General features: G+C 40.0%; 2 protein-coding genes across 2 annotated transcripts; one reads left to right on the top strand and one right to left on the bottom strand.

Moving 5' to 3' along the window:
* The first annotated feature begins 108 nt into the window (after nucleotides 1-108).
* Elp2 (elongator complex protein 2) lies at nucleotides 109-12,181 on the top strand. Its single transcript, XM_034984424.2, has 13 exons — nucleotides 109-335; nucleotides 820-1,111; nucleotides 2,309-2,527; nucleotides 3,315-3,530; nucleotides 4,094-4,308; nucleotides 4,855-5,002; nucleotides 5,797-5,994; nucleotides 6,804-6,923; nucleotides 7,934-8,099; nucleotides 8,600-8,864; nucleotides 9,464-9,527; nucleotides 10,873-11,026; nucleotides 12,008-12,181. Exons 1-13 carry the CDS (start codon nucleotides 210-212, stop codon nucleotides 12,144-12,146), a joined length of 2,322 nt encoding a protein of 773 aa, XP_034840315.1. The 5' UTR covers nucleotides 109-209; the 3' UTR covers nucleotides 12,147-12,181.
* An 889-nt stretch (nucleotides 12,182-13,070) lies between these two features.
* Nucleotides 13,071-24,526, bottom strand: Myd88 (myeloid differentiation primary response protein MyD88). Its single transcript, XM_034984101.2, has 6 exons — nucleotides 24,213-24,526; nucleotides 23,558-23,775; nucleotides 20,271-20,461; nucleotides 19,549-19,714; nucleotides 18,722-18,890; nucleotides 13,071-15,575 (listed from the first exon to the last, which is right to left on the bottom strand). Exons 1-6 carry the CDS (start codon nucleotides 24,335-24,337, stop codon nucleotides 15,251-15,253), a joined length of 1,194 nt encoding a protein of 397 aa, XP_034839992.1. The 5' UTR covers nucleotides 24,338-24,526; the 3' UTR covers nucleotides 13,071-15,250.
* Between the last annotated feature and the right edge of the window lie 337 nt (nucleotides 24,527-24,863).

Raw genomic sequence — 24,863 nt, 5'->3', positions numbered from 1 at the left:
TATTTATCTTATTAAAAAAGATTTTTTGTGTGTATACGTCCTTATTTACTCTGGTTATGTTGGTATCACTTTTTACTCTGTTGTCTATTGTTTTTAAATTTTTTGACAGCGAACTGAAAATGTCATTAACATAACCTAAAAAGTTAAAAATTGTCAACAATCAAAACAAACAAAAAGTGCTCTCGCAAACCACAAATCCATGAAATAATATGAAGATATCAGTGGATCAAGTGTACACTTCAGCAGCTTGCAACCGATCCCCAGAAATAGCTGACTGGAACAACGGCGGTCTTATATGCTTCGGCGCTTGCAATGCAGTCGTTATTTACGACACGGTAAATCATTAATGTTTTTACTTCTTTTGGGTTCCGTATTCAAAGAGTGCGGGAAACGAAACCCTATCACTAAGCCTCCGCTGTCCGTCCGTCCATCCGTCTGTCTGTCAGCGGGCTGTATCTCGTGAACTGTAAATAGGTAGGTAGAGTTGAAATGTTCATAAACTGTGTATTCTATTGCCGCTATAACGTTAATTTAAGCTAATTTAATGCTCTTGTAAAGGTTGCAAATCCGGCAATGTTGCTAGGATGTCCTATTTTTAGTTTATTGGTGTGTCCTTCAATCACGCCACAACAATGCAATTGATTGGTGTGATTTTTTGCGTTAATATAGTTAAAGACCTGGAAAGTGACAGCTACTTTTTATCCTAGAATATCGAAGAGGATTTATAAATCTAAATCTACACAGATGAAGTCACGGGCATCAGGTAACTATTAATCCCCTAACCCCTCCAACAAAGTGTAGTTGAATATTTTTTTTCAGAACTCCAAAGGCAAAGATCCACTCACAGTCCTCAGCCATCACAAATCAAAAGTAAACTCAGTAAAATGGCTCCAGAAACCCAACACCGCCTGCACAGAACTGTTGTCTTGTTCCGCAGACAAGACTGCAGCTGTCTGGACTTTAGACAGTGGGTTATGGAAGCTTACAAGTAATTTGGTGGAACATAAGGACGGTGTGACTTGTGGCCATGGTGTATATGTTGACGGGGATAACTTGTTGGTTTTTACTGGATCTATTGACTCAAGTGTGTGTGTTTGGGAGAGGATAGATGGTAAGTCTTATCAAATGAGGGTTGATTTTTGAACAACCAAATAAACCTTTACCAATGAATATCTATACAAATTCGTCAAAACACCATTCCTCAGTTAAAAGTTATTTGACAATAATTCAAATCCATATTATGTGTATTCCATTGCACATTATTATTTTAAGGGGACTCAGTTCGGTGCTTTCTTCATACAAACGTAGGAGGGAAATTACAACAATATTTGATATTGTACGCACAAAACTAAGATTTATATCGATTTATCTCGTCATTATCTAGGTTTATTGATATATAAAACATTGAAAAAAATATTGATTTTAAAGTTACGAGGCTCAAAAAATTCCTATTTTTACACTAAATTAATGACAACTTTGGGCGTAAATAAATAAGATTAGGTATATGAAAATTCTAAAACAATTTATCATTAGACGTAGTTTATTTATTCATTAGTTGAAATAATTTTACTTTGCAAACATAAATTCAGCAGTTTTTTCTCAAAAATACTTTTCCTGAACCCTTTTCGCGCGCTTGATTTTGGTGAAAATCATCGTGCCTCTCAACTTTCTCATACAATGTCAAGTGAAAAGCAAACATGTTACCCACGTGCGCTGCCAATTTCGGTCGAGCGTCCTGCGTCACCTTAAAGCAAAAATTTCTCTTTCTGTCTGTATGTTCTCTTTTCACTACCTTCATCTTAACCATCTTTCATCTCATAGATGGATGTTGGCTAATTGTCTTGTCCTGGAAAATCATAATGCCTCAATTCCCAGAGGATTAATGTATGTCTGTATGTATGTATGAACGCATAGATCTTTTGAACTACGCAACGGATTTTAATGCGGTTTTCACCAATAGATAGAGTAATTCAAGAGGAAGGTTTATAACTATAGTTTTATTCTTAAAAAATTAGATATCCCTAGAGAAATTGAAATAATGTGAATTAGGTCAGAAAAAAATCCTCTCATTTGAGAGTTTCCGAAGCAATGACACCTCAATGACACCACATTAGTATCTACTTATTGCATCCATGCGAAACAGGGGCGGGTCGCTAGTAGCTGTTATTAATTAAATTTCGTTAAGACTTTTTTCTTTCTGTTTTTTAAAGAATCTCAAGATTGTGCCCTTTGTTATAGTGAGTAAAAGACACAACTTTTTTTTTGTGTTGTTCATCGCCCCTCATTGTCCCTTATATTATTTTTACAGGTACAACAACACTGAAACAAAGAATCAACCTCCAGTCAGGTCTAGCTCTGACCCTGCACAGCTACGTGCTACCCTTAGTCAACAAACCCATACTGTTCTGTGCTCTGGATGATCACAAGGTGCACATATTCGTTGAGCAAGGGGACAGTCAGTATCACAGGGTGCACATGTTGGCGGGCCATGAGGACTGGGTGAGGGGCCTGGATGTCTTGAATGTTGGTGAGGAATAACTATACTAATACTAGCTGATGCCCGTGACTTCGTACACGTGGATTTACATTTTTCAAAATCCCGCAGGAACGTTGATTTTCCACACTTTCGCATTTATAATATTAGTAGAATTTTAAATGCCAAAGTAACTATCTGTCTGTTTTTTATAATTTTTATAATGCTTTATCTATACTTCAAGTCACTTCAATACTGAGTGAACATACATATCACAAATTTCGTCACTGGCAACAAGCGAACCATAGCTTAGCGGTCAGAGCGTCGAGCGCGATCCCAGGGGACGCGGGTTCGAATCCTAGGAGACCGGCAGTTATTGTGTCTTTATTTAGTTGTTTAAATTTTACAGACAATAATACATTATTGCTAGCTTCAGCCTCACAAGACACGTACATACGCCTGTGGAAGATACAGCAGTACGAGGACAAACCTGTGTCAGGCATCAAGGTGGAACAGGTGTTTAAGGCATACCAAGTGACCACTTGTCAGTCAAACTAGATCGCTGGCCAAGTGCAGGTTGGCTCACACACCTTTGAGAACATTATAGAGAACTCTCAGGCATGCAGATTTCCTCACAATGTTTTCCTTCACCATTAAAGCAAGTGATATTTAATTATCGCCTAAAACGCACGTATTGTTGTTTTTAGTACTTTCTAGTCTGTAGTTTTAATTTTGTAATTTTTAACATTTTGTTATGTATATTTTTTCTTGTATTGTTTTGTGAGCTGAATAAACCTTTATTTATTTATTGTCTTTATTTGTTTTTTTTTAAATTCTACAGATGATAATACATTATTGCTAGCATCAGCCTCACAAGACACGTACATACGCCTGTGGAAGATACAGCGGTACGAGGACAAACCTGTGTCAGGCATCAAGGTGGAACAGAAGGTGTTTGAGGCATACCAAGTGAAGTGGTCAGTCAAACTGGATGCAGTGTTGGCGGGGCATGAGGGCTGGGTGTATGGCGTGCAGTGGCAGAAGACTGTTGATAGTGGTAAGTAAAAATGGGATTGCTACTTTTAAATCATTTTCATTTGGTGAAATTATTATATTTCTTCACAGTGATTTGACTGGTGATTTTTCACAGAAAGTGATTTTCTAATTTTCGCGCTTACAATCGTTTACCCGCGTTACCTATAGATATCTGGACAAATGGGCTGACCTCACAGGTCAGATCCTGCACTTTTGTGAGAATTTGTAGTTTTGATTATTTACGTTTTGACATAACGAATTTATTTTTAATTGTAATTGTAATTTTAATTTAATAAAAAATTTTTTGTATGTTTATAATAATTAGTAATTTAATTAGTTTAATTGGGCTATATTATGTCCGTTCTAATTAAATAATAAAGAAATAAATAAAACAAATAATAATAATAATCTGCTACTAATCACATCATCCTCACATGACCGGAATGATGAATTCGGTCAAATGATTATGACGTCACATCCTTGTATTTCATACAAGCTTCCTTACTAAGCAAGCGATTGACGTTTGATAAAAAGTAGCTTTTTTGACTAGTAGTCATCATCCCATAAAATGTTTTATTTTTTCAGAAACAAATCAGCCAATCTACCGCCTCCTTTCATCATCCCTCGACAAGACCCTAATCATATGGCAGCCGGAGAGGCACGGCGGCGCGTGGGTGGAGACCGTCCGCGTGGGGGAAGTGGGGGGGAACGGGCTCGGCTTCTATGGCAGCCGGTTCGGGCCTGACGCGTTCCTGGGCCATGGGTATAATGGATCGCTGCATATATGGAAGTATGATAAAGTAAGACATAATCCATACAAAGTTTTACTAGATGACATGATGCTGCAACTGCGTGTCGATTAAGGTTTTTGAAAATCCCGTGGGAACTGTTTATTTTCCGGGATAAAAGTATCCGATGTCTATTCCCGGAATGCAAACTGCCTCTGTACCCGTCAAAATCGGTTAAATCTCTATAATATAAAAATGAATCGCTGAATGTGTTGCTGATCGCAAATCTCGAGAACAGCTGAACCGATTTCGCTAATTCTTTTTTCATAATATTCCTTGAAGTACGGGGATGGTTCTTACGGAGAGAATTTTTTTTTTTTAAATCCTGAAAAAGAATCGACTGTTAGGCGGTACGAAGTTCGCCGGGGCAGCTAGTGGGTTATAAAAATCCTGTGGGAGTTTTACGGCACCAGAAGTAACCTATGTCCTTCCCCGGGATAAGCTACCCTTTGTGCCAGATTTCATCAAAATCGGTTAAACCGTTGGGCCGCAAAAAGCTAGCAGATAAGTGATGGATTAGATAATAAAGGTTATGCAGTGTTTTTTCATCTTTTTTAGGAATCAAAGCAATGGCAACCCAGCGTAGTGGTGGGCGGACACTTCAGCGAAGTGGGAGACATCCGCTGGGAGAACCAAGGTCGATACCTCGTGAGTGTGTCCCTCGACCAGACCACGAGGCTTCACGCGCCCTGGCTGAGGGCTGACGGTAAGACAGCAGTAATCTATACTCCATACTATACCCTATCAACTATACAACATACTACCATACAACTACTACTAAGGACTTCCCTCGTTTGGGCTCGAACTGAAAACCAGCGTTGTGGTTACATCGTGTAACCACAACATTCAGCTGAGTTCGGGCCTTTTCGTTCGCACGACACATTTTAGACACTAGGTACCTATATTTTGTTTGAATTAGATTTTAAGGAATGTTTTTTTTTTTTTTGTAAATATTTGTGTTTGTGTTTATAGTGTGTTGGATCAACCAATAAAATGATTTCTATTCTAATTCACGCCAGTACCTTGGTTGACCGCCGGTTTTCCTAAGACCTTAACACTCCTTAACACGGTTCAAATCTAGCAAGGACAACCACTTTTGATCTCAAATCTTACTAAATGCGATTTTGCAACGAAGAAAATTGTTAGATCTTACCAATCACAACAGAGCAATTTTTTTTATTAATTTTTTTATAAAAGAATATTAGCTAAGTTTATTATGTTGACTAATATTCCCCTTTGCCCTCCAATTAAGCTTAAAGCTTGTGCTAGGAGTAAGTACGACAATAGTAAAATGGGTGGGGTTTGAACCGGCGACCTATCGGATTTCAGTCCGCTCCTTTAACCGTTGAGCTATCGAGGCTCTTTGAAATAATGCTCTAATGTTTTTGGAAATAAATGATTTCGTTTTGATTATAAAACATTTTGCACGTCATTTGTACCTGGTAATCACTATAACTAATGTATTGTGTGCCTTGAATTTCTAGATATATTTTCTTTCAGGTAGCGGAACACAGTGGCACGAAATAGCTCGTCCCCAAGTCCACGGCTACGACATGGCGTCCGTAGCTCTCGTATCGTCCACCACCTTCGTCTCCGCCGCGGAGGAGAAAGTACTACGGGTTTTCCAAGCGCCACACAATTTTACACGGAATTTCCTCAATATAACGGGCGAGACCTTAGCTGTAGACGACGCGAAAGGTTAGTTTGAGAAATAAACTTACAATTTTGTATAGCAGGCCAAAAAAAAAGCGAAAAAAGCTATTAAAAAAATCCTATAATTTTGTAAAAGTTTACGATATATTGCAAATAAAACATCTGAATGACGCTAGAGGTCATCGAACGTTGCGTAATAAGGCCGCGTCGTAGGCGGGGCACTGACCCGAGTTTTGCACGCTATACATTGCTGGTTTGAAAAATACTAAATCACTAAAACTACACAATGAGGCAAATGGTTATTAGTATTGGATTGTACTTAGGTAGTATAACAATGGTAGTGATTCTGAGCACAACCTAATTTTAGAGTATTCACATCCTCTTCTTACTACTAATGTATTATGAAAAGGACAGACTCAGTTTGACAGTTTTCAATTTAATTTTTAGATAGTAAAACCCGCGATTTTAGCGCACAGTCGCGAGCCTACTGTTTAAATTTGTAGCGTGCACTAAAATTTAGTCTTTCTCTAAACTAAATTTAGAGTATCTGCATCCTTTTCTTTTTAACAATGCTAAAAAGGGACGGAACATGAATTTTACATTTAAAGACATTTAAAGAAAAGTGCACTCTTTAGTGCACGCTACAAATTTAAACAATAGGCTCGCGACTGGCAGCTTAAATCACGAGGTTTGACAGCACTAAATTAAATTTAGAACTGTCCTTTTCTAAATGCATTAGTAAAAAGATGATGCAAATACTCTAAAATTTAGGTGTGCACAGAATCAGTACCAATAATGCTAAGTTTTTGCTAGCGTTCTGGTTACACCCTGTATAAACTTCAAGTTGCCCCCAGGTCCCGAGGGAGCTTCAGTGCCGTCCCTAGGGCTGTCCAACAAGGCGGTGTTCAGCGCGCTGGACAACGGTAAACCAGATAAAGACAACGATGGATACTTCGTGCCCATGGAACTACACGGTAATCATTTACTTTTAACATATAATTATCATATGATTCACATATTGATTTAGATTAGTTAGGTATGTCATCATCATCATCATCAACCGATAGACTTGCTAGATGTAGATCTCTTGTAAGAACTTCTACGTGCCATGGTCTTACTCTGGTACCCCTACAGATCTCCTCATTTCTTATTTATCACGTAGAGAAACTCCAAGCATAGCTCCAAGTAGAGACCCATTGAAAATAGAATGTAAACTCTGTACTGCGAATTTCTATTTGATAAAAATATTGTTACCCTTTTACTCTCTGTTTAACGAAAACTTTTATAAGGCAATAAAATACCCGGTTCCTTCAATTTCGTGAACCTAGACTTACTTAATTGCGCACTGCACTACCGTCATCCGAGTTTTATCCGTCATCCGTGAGAATATAATATATAATATATAATATTTATTTATTTAAACAACTCAGTACAGTAATCAACTCTCTGGAATCCTGACCCCTAAACTAGGAAATCCCGTGTCTTAGGGGCCAGTGCCTTCCCAAACATAAGATATGAATAGTTAATAATTTACAGTATTACAACTATATAAAATAAATAAATAAACAAAACACAAGGTTAAAGCGTGAAACAAACTATGGGACGCGTCCGTAAGCTATGGCTAAGAACCGCGATTGATAGGCGTCCACAGTCGTCTATATATACCAGCGATCATCTACGACATGTCATAAGCTACCATACAAAACAAAAAGGAACGTATTTTCACGGACCCGGATCGGATGAGTGTGTACGGGAACGGTGTGCAGGCTCGACCGTACCAAAGGGAGAAGGGAGTTGTATCTTGAAACTTCTATATATAGTCCAGATTGCAGAAAACTCCATTAGTGCGAGGACTGTCGGCGGTACAATTGTTCGGGACTACGTCATGAAATGTTATCGATTGAACAGCGCCATCTAGTTGAATCTGTGGCAACCGCCACAAGTGCGTAACTGCCGTTACAGTTTCCGTACAAATGTTTCCCAGAGCCCCCCACAGAAGAGACTCTGATGCAGAACACTCTGTGGCCGGAAGGGCACAAGCTGTACGGGCACGGCTACGAGGTGTACTGCGTGGACGCGAGCCCCGACGCTTGCCTAGTCGCGTCCGCCTGCAAGGCCACCACGGCGGAGCACGCGGCCGTGCTCTTGTGGTAAGTGGAATAGCTTAGCCGGGAATCGATCCTAGGACCGATCGATCCACTAGTATGGCGGTGTTTATGCCAAAGGTAGTCAACTAGTCAAGGGTTTAGTGAAAATGAAATTGAAATGCCTCTCTCAACTTTTTAGTAAGTTGTTTCACTTTGAAACTCATTATCATCACGGTCAACCCATCGCCGGCCCACTACTGAGCACAGGTCTCCTCTTATGGCTAAGTATGGATTGACAGACACAGATTCACACACTTTTATGAATATTACGGAGAACTCTCAGGCATGCAGGTTTCCTCACGATGTTTTCCTTCACCGATAAAGCAAGTGATATTTAATTACTTAAAACGCACATAACTCCGTAAAGTTAGAAGTGCAGACCCGAAACCTTCACGCAAGTACCAACAACAACTGTATAAAGCTTCAACTCAATCAGATAAACTATACGCCTACGCATAGACGAACACAATTTTTTTTTATATAAGATGAATTTGTTTTGACAGGGAAACCAAAACCTGGCAACAAATTCAAAAGCTAGTATCCCATCAACTGACGATCACTCAGCTCGCGTTCTCACCGGACAGTCAGAAACTGCTCTCCGTGTCCCGCGACCGAAGGTGGACCTTATACCATAGGACAGAGGGTTCAAATTCCTTCAACGTAGCCGCCAGTACGGACAAAAAGAACGGGGTCCATACTAGGATCATATGGTGTTGTGCGTGGGCGCACGATAGCAGTGTGTTTAGTACTGGCTCTAGAGATGGGAAGGTCAGTTTGTACAAACGAACTCAGATACTTGTGTCAGAGGCATTTTTAAGTGATTGAGCGATATTCTGAAGTAATATTTTGAATCCTCCTTCTCTTTTGCAAAATACTTGTCTACTTTAATAATAATCTCACAGGCACGACTATTAACTATTTATTATATACTATATTTAACCCAAAAAATAAAGAACAATTAAAACATATTACCAAAAAACATAACATGAATAACAAACAACAACTTAGAGCCTCAATAGTTCAACAGGTAAAGGAGTGAAAACCGAAAGGTCGACGGTTCAAACCCCGCCCGTTGCACTATTATCGTACTTACTCCTAGCACAAGCTTTACGCTTAGTTGGAGGGGAAAGGGGAATATTAGTCATTTAACATGGCTAATATTCTTTTAAAAAAAAAAAAAAAAAAAACAAAACAAAATGTGTGAATTTGCAATCATTAAAAACACGATACGCGTACTCTGCCGACATTTTTGTCACCGGTACTGGTTGCTCGACACTTCAGTCTAGTGCCGACGTCACTAAAATGGCGGCCACGCGCATTAGCGATTTGCGGGACTTGTAATAATTAAACTAAACATTGTTTTGTAGGTATGCATATGGTCTAAAACCGACACAACAAGTGACTCCTCGCTTAAAGACTACAGTTTATTTGGTAAGTTAAATAGATATACAAGAAATATTGTTTTAGAAAAAATAATTTCGACGAAGTTTGGTACCTACAGGGATAGATAACTTGCATCCTGGAGAGTGACATAGGCTACTTTTATCCCGGAAAATCAGAGTTCCCACGGGATTTTTTTGAAAACCGAAATCCACGCTGTACGCGTATCATCTATTTTCTGATAATAATAATTTGTGCAGGCTCAATGTTCAGAGATATAAAGTGGGATCAAACTTCAAATCCTACCTACCTATATTATTAATGCAATGAAAGTGTGTTTGTTGGTTTCTCCTTCAATCATTTCGCAATAGAGCAACGGAACGACGTGATTTTTGCATGGACATATTTATAAAGACTTAGGGAGTGACATAGGCTACTTTTTATCCTGAATAATCAGACTTCTCAAAGTTCTGTTTAAAAGTTAAATCGACGCGGACGAGGTCCCCGCGACTTCGTCAGCTAGTTTTTAGGGTTCCGTACCTCAAAAGGAAAAACGGAACCCTTATAGGATCACTTTGTTGTCTGTCTGTCTGTCTGTCCGTCTGTCTGTCAAGAAACCTACAGGGTACTTCCCGTTGACCTAGAATCATGAAATTTGGCAGGTAGGTAGATCTTATAGCTGACATTTGGGGAAAAATCTGAAAACCGTGAATTTGGGGTTAGACCACACAAAAAAAAATTAAATTGTGGTCATGAACTAATAATTCGTATTTTCAACTTTCGAAGTGAGTGACTATATCAAGTGGGGTATCATATGAAAGGTCTTCACCTGTACATTCTAAAACAGATTTTTATTTATTTTTATGCATCATAGTTTTTGAATTATCGTGCAAAATGTCGAAAAAATACGACTGTAGTACGGAACCCTCATTGCGCGAGCCTGACTCGCACTTGGCCGGTTTTTTAATAAAACATTGGGGCCGATTCTCTTGTAGACAATCTCTAAACTAAACTAAAATGCGTCTCAATCTATTGCTATTCCTTTCATAATGTTGCTTGCGGAAAAAGATAGCACTAAATAATTTAGACCTGTAAATTTAATTTAGTTTAGAGATTGTGTACAAGAGAATCGGTTCCATTATTAGTTCAACCTGAATCGTATATCCATACTGATATTATAAATGCGAAAGTGTGTCTGTCTGTCTGTCTGCTAGCTTTTCACGGCTCAACCTTTCAACCGATTTTGACGAAGTTTGGTACAGAGATAGCTTGCATCCCGGGGAAGGGCATATGCTACTTTTTATCCCGGAAAAATGAAGAGTTCCCACAGGATTTTAAAAAACCTAAATCCACGCGGACGAAGTCGCGGGCATCATCTAGCTTTTAATATTTTCAGGTAAACCATTAGAATTAGCCACCTCCGTGAGCGCGCTAGCCTTCGCGCCGATCGAGGCAGATGTTAGCATACTGGCAGTCGGCTTAGAGACTGGCCTTATACAGATATACGCGTTCCAGCTCACTTGGAGTTTGCTGCACGAGCTAGGCAACAGGTACCATCATTTAGTTTTTTGATAACCAATCTAAATATATAAAAGGAAAAGGTGACTGACTGACTGACTGATCTATCAACGCACAGCTCAAACTACTGGACGGATCGGGCTGAAATTTGGCATGCAGATAGCTATTATGACGTAGGCATCCGCTAAGAAAGGATTTTTGAAAATTCAACTCCTAAGGGGGTGAAATAGGGTTTTGAAATTTTGTAGTCCACGCGGACGAAGTCGCGAGCATAAGCTAGTCTAAATATATAAAAGGAAAAGGTGACTGACTGACTGACTGATCTATCAACGCACAGCTCAAACTACGGGACGGATCGGGTTGAAATTTGGTATGCAGATAGCTATTATGACGTAGGCATCCGCTAAGAAAGGATTTTTGGAAATTCAACTCTTAAAGGGGTGAAGTAGGGGTTTGAAATTTTTGAAGTCCACGCGAGCATAAGCTAGTTAAATATATTTATTTATTTATCCTATAGATTGACAATATTAAAGTTGTACATAATCTTCCCTATTGTGTTGTTTATTTTATTTTTATTTTTCATATACCGAATTGTAGTTACATAGTAGTAATAAATTAAGTTACATTGGAAATGCTTATCTCTAAACAGAGATTTCTACCAGCTTCCCATTCAAGGTTGTAAGGCGCATTAAAAAGTTAGTGAGCATTAAAAAGTAAAAAGTTCTCACTCTGAGAGGAGACCCGCGCTCTGTAGTGAGCCGTTGACAGTGGCGTGCAGCTCATAGAGGCATAAACGCACTGCTTACCCTCATTGTAATAAGTCAATGCTTATTTTTCATTTTAACCTGCTGTAAAATAAGTTCATACCTAAATGCATACCCTGGCTTGAACTCCTGTGCACGCCACTGGCCGGTGATGGGTTGATCATGATGAAGAAAGCTCAAGAGTCAGCGGGCGATGGAAAGAGCTTTACTTGGAACTTCTCTACTCATGTTTTCCCTTCTTTGTTCCAGTATGGCGCATCATTTAACAGTGAAGCGGTTGTTCTTCAAGCCCAGACGACCCGACGCGGCCCAAACGAACAAGGAAATGTTATTGGCCAGCTGCGGCAGTGATACCTTCGTTAGGATTTTTAAAATAAATATATTGTAAATAAATATATTAAAAAACATAATAAATACTATATATTTTACTAAACAGTTTTTTTTAATTTTCTTGTGAAGCTTAAAATGTCATCAAACCATGAAATTTCCTTTTTCCAGGAAAGATTGACAGTACCTATCTATTTCCACGTCAAAATCAGTTTATGGCTGGAAGGAGATGGCCCAAAACGTACTCGGCGCAAAAGTATCTCGGAAGTAGTAGAGTAGAGCGATCACGCACTCATCCGATCCGAATCCGTGAAAATACGGATATAAAAATATCTAAGTCATTTTTCAAGAACGCATTTTCACGGACTCTGATCGAATGAGTGCATCCAAAATATTATTATTATAAATGCGAAAGTGTGTTTGTTTGTTGGTTTATCCTTCAATCACGTCGCAACGGTGCGATGGATTGACGTGATTTTTTGCACGGGTATAGATACCAGGAGTGACATAGGCTACTTATTATCCCGGAAAATAAGAGTTCCCACGGGGTTTTTAAAAACCTAATTCCACGCGGACGAAGTCGCGGGCATCAGCTAGTCCAAAATAAAAATTATAATGATTGCGAATTTTTATTACGAACAAATAGTATAGGTAAAAGACAAAACTATACACCAAAATATGGTGATGTAAAGCCTTTACAGAGCCGCGGGGTGGTTACGTATCTCGCGACAAGCGTAAATCTCGCGATCATGGCCGTCAAACGTCTTACGTAACAGCGGCTAGAGAGAGACAGCAATAGCCACAAAGCAAAATAAGAAGAGAGACAGCAAATGAACTGTCGCATTGCTACTGCAACGTTTTACGTAATCACCCCGCCGCGCCGCGCCGGTTGGGGTTGTCACTATTATTATATTACGATTCGGCTCTGGCTTCATGAACAGCAGGGAGCCTTGGACCTTAATGGAAAATTAAATAAAAAAACGAGTAACTCTGACAAGATTTTATTAAAATATATAACATACCTAATAATTTCATTTTGTAAGTCTTTATTTAACAGCCTATAAAACAGTATGTCTTACAAAAAGCATAGAATCAACAAAATACTGTTTACAATAGTAAACACAACAATTTGAACTGTGTTTGGAAGCACCTTGGATAAATTCTTTGTGGTATTTTTAGATTTCTAAAAAATCAATAGGTAACTGTGTCGTGTTTGAGAACTCATCAACTCTTATTATAATATTATATTAAGCCTAAAATTTAACTCCTCACGCGCCATTTTAACACACAACGCGACAATTTTTGTGTCAAATTTCATGTCAAAAGTACAGTGGGACAAGGCTATCTTGGCGCGTGGCAAAAATCGGAACTAACGTTGCCGTCAAGTGTCCCCTTTGTTCTTGTTTCAATATTCTAAGCCCTTGTTCTCCAACAGCGCCCCCTGTCAATGTCATTGAAGTTCGAAGAGAGCCTTGTGACACTGTACATTTATATGAAAGGTGCCGAAATCGTTGTTTTGAGCAATTTAAATTACAATTATTGAGTAGTACACCTTAAAATAGTTGTTTACTTATTAATAAGCGGTAATAGCCTAGTGGCTATCACCTAGACTTGTCTGCCTCCAGGGAATCCGGGGTTCAATCCCGGGCACGCACTTCTATCAATTAAGTTCTTTTAAGAAATTAAATATCACTCTTTATAAGTCCCGCAAATTGCTAATGCGCATGGGCGCCATTTCAGTGACGTCAGCACTAGACTGAAGTTTCGAGCTAATGGTATATTTTTATTTCGGCTGACGTCAAAATGACGTCATTTCGATGTTAATGAGACATGGTTCCAGTACAATAGCAATTTGCGGGACTTATACAACGGTTACGCAAACATCCTATCTGAGTCCGCGAAAATACGGATATAAATTACATGCTATTACAATGTAAAGGATTATTTAAATGATAAGCAAGCTTGGGATTTTGGGAATAAGTTGCTTATAGGCTTGTGATGGTTCTAATAAGTTTCAATAATTTTGTAAAGTGGGATAATAAAAAGAATACCCGGCTAAGTTTGTTGTGGGCTCTTCTCAGACCTGGGCGCGTTTGGAACCCTCGTAGCTTTAGTTTTAAGTTTGCGTAATAATTATCACCACTATATCTTACAAATCCAACATCTGACCATCAAAAAGAGTAATTTATTACCTATTTTGAATAAATCATTTGACTTTGACTTTAAAAAAACTCGGACCGGACTCGGATATTGCTTACGAACTAATCCGATCTCTGATCCAAATCCCAGCTATTCAGTGGACATCTTTGACATATCTACGTCATATGTCCGATTTAAATCCGAGATAGATGAAGAGAACTCGGTTGACTCGCTCTTACTTTTACGGTGAAGGAAAATATGACGAAACCTGTCAGTCAGTCAGACAGTCAGAGTTCTCCATGATGTTCTCAAAGATATGTAAAGTCTGCCAATCCGCATTAGATCATCGTAGTGGACTACGGCTTAAATGCTTCACATTCTAGAGGAGACGCCCTTCGGATGATGATGATGATGATTACTTAAAAATCCGCACTATATTAGCTTAGTGGACTATGGCTTAAATCCTTCACATTCTAGAGGAGACGCTCTTCGGATGATGATGATGAATACTTAAAAATCCGCACTAGATCACGATAGTGGACTATGGCTTAAATGCTTCACATTCTAGAGGAGACACTCTTCGGATGTTGATGATGATGATGATTACTTTAAAAAAAAATTTCATTGTAATATGAAAAATTAACAGACAGCATCTTTTCAGATTTAATTTTCAACAGCGATCGCCTTCTTCTGTTTCTTTCCACGGACAGTGTTGATGAACTTTCTGATGGCTCCATACTTCTTCTTCTTGACCTCAATCATACTTGAACTACTCAAGGATTTCGTTTCAAAGGAATGTAAGAAGGTAGCTCTCTATATGAGTTGAATGCAGGTTTATTAGAGAAGATGATCAACCTGCACTATCAGCATAGTGGACTGTGGCTTAAACGCTTCACATTAGACCCCACATAGAGGAGACGCTCTTCGGATAATGATGATATGACGAAGATGATGATTACTTAAAAATAATATTTTCATTGTGATATGAATAATTTACACACACAGCATCTTTTCCGATTTTCCGATTTAATTTTCAACAGCGATCGCCTTTTTCTGTTTCTTTCCACGGACAGTGTTGATGAACTTCCTGATGACGCCATACTTCTTCTTCTTGACCTCACTCATGCTTGAACTACTCAAGGATTTCGTTTCAAAGGAATGTAAGGAAGGTAGCTCTATATCTGTAGAACGTAGGTCTATTAAAGAGGAGGCCTCCTTGGGTATCTCCGGGAGGGCCAAGTGGTTCTTATACCCGTTCACTTGTGACACTTGATATCCTTTTGACATGTTCTGTGTGTTTGATTCTTCAACTATATTTAGTTTTGAATGTGTTGTTTCTGCGCTGTTTGATCTGAAGACAAAAATAAGTAGCGTTAAAAATTATGTTTTATACGACGGGCATACACCTAAATACATAAAGTCACGTACAATGCATACATTTTGAGAACGCACTCGCCATATTTACTCTATGTCAACTGTTAACTGTTATGTCAAAACTCAAAATTACTAGCTATCATTCTACCGCAATCGAGCCACAAATGTACAGTAAGTAAAGTAAAATATTCCTTATTGTACACCAAAACCAAAACAATAGAAATATAACAAAGATGTTTGCAAGCACAATAGGCGGCCTTATCGCTAAAATAGCGATCTCTTATTTATTAGAGATTTAATTAGATAATGGGGCTAATTCCATTGTACACAAACTCTAAACTAATCTAAAATGACACGTCTAAATCAATTGCAATTGTTGCTTGCGGAAAAGGATAGCACTAGATTTAGACCAGTTAATTTAGTTTAGTTTAGAGATTGTGTACAAGAGAATCGGCCCCATTAATTAGATATTCTAGATTCTTACATTAAGGACTAAAATCGTACTTTTTGACATGACAGTTGACACAGAGCAAATATGGCGGGTGCGTTCTCAAAATGAATGCAGTATACACACGAACTTGTATTTTTTCCAATCGTGGCAATGGATGGATGCTACCCTCAGTGTGGAAACCGTTTTTTAACGCTAAGACAATGCCATCATGCTTGGAACAGGATACCATTAATTACGCATGCCTGGACTATGGTGACGGTGCCATTGATGATGATCTGCAGAAACCCTCTCCCTAGCGCCTCAGCCCTCCTCACAGCGTGCCGAGCAGATGACCTTTGAAAAAGGACCACGGACGGGTTCGAAACTAGTCGGGCATACTCCGACCAATGACGTGAGTCTAACCGTAAGATATTTATAATGGAAATTGAAATTATTTATTTGCAAGCAAATTGTACTTAAGATTTTCAGGATTTTTTTTTTAAATTTTCTCTCCGTAAGAACCATCCCCGTAGGTACTTCAAGGAATATTATGAAAAAAGAATTAGCGAAATCGGTTCAGCCGTTCTCGAGATTTGCGATCAGCAACACATTCAGCGATTCATTTTTATATATAGAGATTATCCAATATGTTTCGTCAATTGACATGCAAAATGTGTTATGAGTTGTCTACATGATCATTATTGACCCATTAAGAATGCTGCCCTTTTTTGCACAATTTCGATAATTAGGATGTACGATAGCCATAAAATTTTACAGGCGACATGCATGATTCGATTCCAATAGATAGACAAAATGATATTCTCTACTTAATGTAACTATCGCGATCTTCGTTCAGTCCCTTCGCAAGGCTATCCAAAGCAGCACGCAAATCTTCGTCGATCGAATCGACGTCGGCCATCCTCATATGCGACATTTCCATCTTGCCGAGGTGCCAACACTCTAGCAATCAAATCGAAATATTCTTAGCCAATTTAGAAAATATTATTTTACAAATACAACACAGATTTAAAAAAAAAGTAATGCCTAAAAACTCATAAATGAAATTTTTACTACAAAATAAATGTTGTTTAAACGATTTTGAAAGTAATTAAATGAATAATCTACGAAAAATTACACACATTAATCTATATATTTGTATGCTATAAGATGGCCACTGGGATGTTTTTAGTGAGGAAATACGGCAATCAACCAAATCTCGCCTCATACAACTAACAGCAAATAACATTCTGTGGGTGCGTGTGGGTGTGGTAGCGCAGGGTGCGGTTGTGGGTGCAGCTCACCTAGGCCGGTCGACAACGCGCAGCGAGTTGGACAGGCGCTCTCAGAAGTTGTAAGGGGATCGTAAGCCGATCTGTGGGTACGAATAGCGCAGGGTGCGGTAGTGGGTGCAGCTCACCTGGGTCGGTCGACGATGCGCAGCGAGTTGGACAGGCGCTCCCAGAAGTTGTAAGGGGATCGTAAGCCGATCTGTGGGTACGAATAGCGCAGGGTGCGGTAGTGGGTGCAGCTCACCTGGGTCGGTCGACGATGCGCAGCGAGTTGGACAGGCGCTCCCAGAAGTTGTAAGGGGGTCGTAAGCCGATCTGTGGGTACGGATAGCGCAGGGTGCGGTAGTGGGTGCAGCTCACCTGGGTCGGTCGACGATGCGCAGCGAGTTGGACAGGCGCTCCCAGAAGTTGTAAGGGGGTCGTAGGCCGTTCTGTGGGTACGAATAGCGCAGGGTGCGGTAGTGGGTGCAGCTCACCTGGGTCGGTCGACGATGCGCAGCGAGTTGGACAGGCGCTCCCAGAAGTTGTAAGGGGGTCGTAGGCCGTTCTGTGGGTACGAATAGCGCAGGGTGCGGTAGTGGGTGCAGCTCACCTGGGTCGGTCGACGATGCGCAGCGAGTTGGACAGGCGCTCCCAGAAGTTGTAAGGGGGTCGTAGGCCGTTCTGTGGGTGCGGATAGCGCAGGGTGCAGTAGTGGGTGCAGCTCACCTGGGTCGGTCGACGATGCGCAGCGAGTTGGACAGGCGCTCCCAGAAGTTGTAAGGGGGTCGTAAGCCGATCTGTGGGTACGAATAGCGCAGGGTGCGGTAGTGGGTGCAGCTCACCTGGGTCGGTCGACGATGCGCAGCGAGTTGGACAGGCGCTCCCAGAAGTTGTAAGGGGATCGTAAGCCGATCTGTGGGTACGAATAGCGCAGGGTGCGGTAGTGGGTGCAGCTCACCTGGGTCGGTCGACGATGCGCAGCGAGTTGGACAGGCGCTCCCAGAAGTTGTAAGGGGGTCGTAAGCCGATCTGTGGGTACGGATAGCGCAGGGTGCGGTAGTGGGTGCAGCTCACCTGGGTCGGTCGACGATGCGCAGCGAGTTGGACAGGCGCTCCCAGAAGTTGTAAGGGGGTCGTAGGCCGTTCTGTGGGTACGAATAGCGCAGGGTGCGGTAGTGGGTGCAGCTCACCTGGGTCGGTCGACGATGCGCAGCGAGTTGGACAGGCGCTCCCAGAAGTTGTAAGGGGGTCGTAGGCCGTTCTGTGGGTACGAATAGCGCAGGGTGCGGTAGTGGGTGCAGCTCACCTGGGTCGGTCGACGATGCGCAGCGAGTTGGACAGGCGCTCCCAGAAGTTGTAAGGGGGTCGTAGGCCGTTCTGTGGGTGCGGATAGCGCAGGGTGCAGTAGTGGGTGCAGCTCACCTGGGTCGGTCGACGATGCGCAGCGAGTTGGACAGGCGCTCCCAGAAGTTGTAAGGGGGTCGTAGGCCGTTCTGTGGGTGCGGGTAGCGCAGGTTGTGGTAGTAGGCCAGGTGACGCGGCAACAGACACTCGCGATACATTAGAGGGATTATCTTGCTCTGCCTTTTGTCTACAATCCAACAAGAGGCAAAAAAATGAGTTGAGGTGCCAACAGGTCCCTTGCAAATGTACTAAGGTTCCCTGTTCAGTGCTATCATCATCATCATGATCAACCCATCACCGGCTCACTACAGAGCACTGGTCTCCTCTCAGAGTGAGAAGGGTTTGGCCATAGTCTACCACGCTGGCCACGGGCACGCCATGTGCGGATTGGTAGACTTTACACACCTTTAAGAACATTATGGTGAACTCTCAGGCATGCAGGTTTCCTCACGATGTTTTCCTTCGCCATTAAAGCGAGTGATATTTAATTAGTTAAAACGCACATAACTCCGAAAAGTTAGAGGTGCATGCCCCGGGTTCCCGGGATTAGAAGGCGGACGCCCTATCCAGTAGGCTATTATCACAGCTTACTACATCAGTTGTATATTATGTAAAACTAGCTGCCCCGGCGAACTTTGTACCGCCTAACAGTCGATTCAAATTTTTTAAATTTTTCTCTCCATAAGAACCATCCCCGTACTTCAAGGAATATTATGAGAAAAGAATTAGCGAAATCGGTTCAGCTGTTCTCGAGATTTGCGATGAGCAACACATTTAGCGATTCAATTTTAACTACATATAGAGAAGATCAACGTAAAGACAATGGATGAAGGTACAGAACTCACTGATGGAATCTGCCTGCGCGAGGTTCATGTAGAACGCGATGGCGGGACTCAGGAGGAAGTCTGGCGAGTACACCAGCACGATGTAGCGACAACGGTCCGAGATGAGCCGCGAAACCGGCTCGAACTCCGTCGCGTGACCCGGCAGCAAGTCCTCTTCCGTGCACAGCTGGAATGTAATACCAAATAATCGGTATAGTTCTTGCATTTCACTAGGGCGAGTGGCTCATGCTTGTGTTTAAGTCGTATCGTACAAGTAAGGTACACTAAATGTGTGCGTTTGCGAACGCTCGCTCGGGACTGATTGGTCCGACATGCACGCACACTTACGCAATATTCATGTATACGACGTAACCACAAGTAAAGCTCAGTCGCCTTCGTGAAATGCAAGAACTGTATCTCCTGTTAATATTTTGGCCAGACGTCATTTCTGACAAATGAAATATATATCTATTACTAGCTGATGCCCGCGACTTCGTACGCGTGGATTTAGATTTTTTTAATCCCGTGGGAACTCTTTGATTTCCCGGGATAAAAAGTAGCCTATGTCACTCTCCAGGTCTTTAACTATACCCATGCAAAAAATCACGTTGATCCGTTGCGACGTGATTGAAGGACAAACCAACAAAAAACACACTTTCGCATTCACAGTAAGGGTACTGATATCAAACTATCTATAGTACACGACAGGGACGATTGCCTTCTCGACCTGTCACAAACTGTACCTTAAACCCTTCACTCCTCATCCTTGCAAGTAGTTCTTCAACAAAGATCTTGTCCTCTTTAGCATACAACACATATGCGTGGTACCGCTGAGGAGTTCCAAACAGCTTGTCGTCGTATGTGATTATGTTCTCATCAGACCCATCCACGGCTACCACTATCTGATTGTTGTTGTTATTGTAATTCTCTTGTCCTATAACAGATGAAATCTTGTATATAACTAGCTTATGCTCGCGACTTCGTCCGCGTGGACTACACAAATTTCAAACCTCTATTTTACCCCCTTAGGGGTTGAATTTTCAAAAATCCTTTCTAAGCGGATGCCTACGCCATAATAGCTATCTGCATGCCAAATTACAGCCAGATCTGTCCATTGGTTTAGGCTGTACGTTGATAGATCAGTCAGTCAGTTAGTCATCTTTTCTTTTTATACCGCAGGAACCGACTCAGTTATGTGTTATGCCCATAATATTCAAAGAATAAACAAGATTTCATCTTATTTTAGCGAATAGACTATCGTGAGTGATTTACATTATATATAGATATATTTCTATGGCTATACTCACGTATCCAGCCGACGTTAGCCCGACTAGTTTCGAACCCATCCGGATTCCTTTATCGAGGGGGGTCAGTTCGCGCACGCGTTGCGTTTAAGACTGCACGCCGCGCGTGCCGCTGCCCGCACAGCCCATTTTGAAACTAGTCGGGCTAACGTCGACTGGATACGTGAGTACAGCCGTAGAAATATATTATATTATATATAATGGAAATCACTCACGATAGTTTAAACGCTAAAATAACATGAAATCTGTGTTTATTCTTTGAATAATATGGCCATAACATATAACTGAGTAGATTCCTGCGGTAATAGAGCGGTGCGAGAGGGGTGATGGAGGGGATTTAGGTTTTGTGGAAAACGTGGGAACTCTTTACGGGATAAAAAGGACCCTATGTCCTTCCCAGGATGTAAGGTAACTCTGTACCTTTCATCAAAATCGGTTAAACTGTTGGGCCGTAAAAAGCTAGCTTTTCACGGCCCAACAGACAGCCACACTTTCGCATTTATAATAATAGTATGGATTAGCATGAATTATCTCCCAAAGCCACCATGAACCAAATTCCAAACAAACATCCACAGAGACGTTCCTCCCAGTGTTGGGGACAACAACCAGAGAAACTTTCAGCTTTTATAAAATAACGAAGGTCCGGTACGCGCTGGCTCTTAGTCCATTAATATTACACATTATACACAAATATCAAATATTGTTGTGATATGAAAATGTTCTATTACCTATTTATTTAATTAGTACGCCCCTTCCGCTTTCTTTAATTTTTATACTATCCTCTACCCTAAGGTTGCCTGGAAGAGATCGCTATTTTAGCGATAAGGCCGCCTATTGTACATGCTATCTTTGTCATATGTCTATTGTTTTGGTTTTGGTGTATATGATGAATAAAGCATATTTTACTTTACTTTTACTTTTATTACTATGATAGGTACATCAAATTCATAGCATACTTTCATTCTATGTCATCGCTATAATTATTATCTTTAATTAGTCATCTATTTAAATATATTAACGAAGTACTTTTATCAATCAGTCCTTGTTTTTGTAACAGGGGCAATAGTTCAAGAAAACATAATATGATACCACGGTTTAAGAAACCCAATTAATTTTTAAAAAATCATTATCATTAGAAAATGTTTTATTTTAAAAAATCATTAAGATTTAGATCTTTTGTTGGTTTATTGGTTTGCCCTTCAATAACGTCGCAGCGGTGCAACGGATTGACGTGATTTTTGCATGGGTATAGATATAGAACTGGAGGGTAACATAGGCTACTTATCCCGGAAAATTAAAGAGTTCCCACGGGATTTTTAAAAACTTAAAACTACGCGGACGAAGTCGCGGGCATCAGCTAGTTTCTATATAAAAAGTATTTTTCTATCCCAAAGTTCCCATAGGAATGGAATAGTTTAATATAAAATATTTTGGATCAAAACTGCATGAACTGACTTTGACTTTGACTTTGAAAGCAATCGCATAATAATAATTATGACATTATTATATTCATTCAATGATTGCTCCATCTTAATCATAACAATGGCTTAGTAATATTTCTTGAACTTTTTCCTCAAACATCTGCACAACAATACAACTTTGTTCATATGGTTTTACTTTTTTGAAATCCTATAGGAACTCTTTCATTTCCTGGGATAAAAAGTAGCCTTTGTTACTCTCCTGCCCCCCAATTGCGTAAGAAAAACGTATTCATCGTTATCGAAATCGTCAACAAATTCTGCTCTTTGATTGGCTGTGAAAAAATGTAAACAGCGAATCAACCAATCAAAGGGCGGAATTTTTTGACCATAACGATTAATTCCGTTTTTCTTACACAATCGGGGGGGGGGGGGGCCTTTAATTCTATACATACAAAAAAATCACGTCAATCCATTGCCCCGTTGCGACGTGATTGAACGACAAACCAACAGACAAACACACTTTTGCATTTTTACTATGGGTAATATGAGTAGTGATTACAAATGAGAAAGTGTGTCTACCTGATACTATAGTTAAACCAATATTTTGCGAGATAGCTTGCATCTTTGAGATGGACATAGGATACATTTTATGTCAAAAAATCAAAGAGATCTCACTGGATTTTGAAAATACCTAAATCCACACACACAAATTGTGGCGACTTATTCTGATTGTACCTAATCAACCTCAATAGGGTGTATATTTAGAAATGCATGTCCATCTATTTCACCGCATATTATTTTGTAGTCCACGGTAACTAAGCGTAAGTTGTAGGAGGTAGAAACTTGTATTAAATCATATATTTATATTTTATTTCCATAACAAATATGGTATTTACATAGGTTCTTAACACCCTTAAGTCTTGTAGACTTGTCTGGGCGCTGCACATTCCTCTATATAAACATTATATTGGCGCCGATTCTCTTGTCTTTCTGTAAACTAAATTAAGAGTATCTGCATCTTTTTCTTTTTAATATTGCTAGAAAGGACATAACATGGATTTTACATTTAAAGACTAAATTTTAGTGCATGCTATGAATTTAAACAATAGGCTCGCAACTGGCAGCTAAAGTCACAAGGTTTGATGGATCTAAATTAAATTTAAAACTGTCAAACAGTGTCTGTCCTTTTCATATTACATTAGTAAGAAGAGGATGCAAAAACTCTAAATTTTAGGTGTGCTCAGAATGAGCACCAATATTAGGTATAAATAAAAATAAAAGTATTAGGCATGATTGATATCTTACTTAATAGTCTGTTGTCCCGTGCCAGTTCTAACAAGTCTTCGCATACGTCAAATCTATCCAGCAACTGTAGAATATCCAACAGACGGCTAAAGTTTGCAGTTCCATCGTTCCTGCTTATCCATATGTCCAACACTTTGCCCATGTGGTCCTGAACACCATTGATGCTGGCCGCTGCCTCTGAGGATATGGGTACAAGGGAAGCAATGCCTCGCCAATCTCTAAAATTATATGATTATTGTTATAAATAGTCACAGGCATAGTGTTAGTAATAATTATCTAAATATATAAAGCGCAAAGGTGACTGACTGACTGACTATCTGATATAAAAACACACTGACGTTGTTATATCAACGCAAGCGTTTCTTTTATAATTATTACAAAATCTCGACGCTGATAGACATAGACATAAAGACACGGACTTGTAGATAGGTAGGTAGGTACTTACTATTTCAATAAAATATTATGTAAGTATGAATTAAGCCATAATAGGTACATCATACAAACACAGGCAAAGATTGTTGTGCGAGTCAATCAAGACTACAAAATACAATTTAGTTCATCAGGTTCTTACTACTAAGGAATCTATCTCGTAAGTCGATTGAAAAATATCGCGACTAACGGAGTTTAAAAGGTTATCTCTTTTAAATATAACTACCTGTGTCTTGTTATTCCATCGTGGCTAAGAATAGGCAGCACTTTTGTTGGATTTAAACGCTCAGATAGCAAATTTCGAGATTCACCACTGAATGCACTCAATGGCACAGCGTTCAAACCTATCATTTTGCCACTCTCTTTCGTCGGTCACCACAATTTACTTGTCCTATAGCGTTTGATTTTGGGGCACTTTCATTTCGTAACAATTCTTGAAAATTAAATGCAAAACAATAAATACCCAACGCAAATTTTAAGTGTTGTTTGTGTGAATAAAACACGAATAAAATGTCAAAAATAAAAACTCTATGAAGACTATGAAGAGGACATTGACAACAACTCAAAAGTACTCTGTGCAACAACTTGACAATCATATTATGGTCATAGATTAATCCATGGACACAGAATATATGGATTATGGACTGGGACTGAGATTATGGACTTGGATGAATGTCTCTTTTCAAGTAAAACGTAGATTATATACTCTTTGTTTTCAATAAGTTTTTTTTCATTCAAGAATCCAGAAGCCGCCATATTTTCTCAAGTTTTTCTCGGGATGTCTGGACGCAAACGTTTGATTTCTGTGATTTATTATTTTAAAAAACTGTGATTCCGAAAAAGATCTCGATACGGAAACAACCACAAAGATACCCAC

This window comes from Maniola hyperantus, chromosome 3, assembly GCF_902806685.2.
Source record: "Maniola hyperantus chromosome 3, iAphHyp1.2, whole genome shotgun sequence".
NCBI classification, from domain to species: Eukaryota; Metazoa; Arthropoda; class Insecta; order Lepidoptera; family Nymphalidae; genus Maniola; species Maniola hyperantus.
Note: the sequence above shows the minus strand (reverse complement) of the source record. Positions and strands in the feature narration are given on the sequence as shown.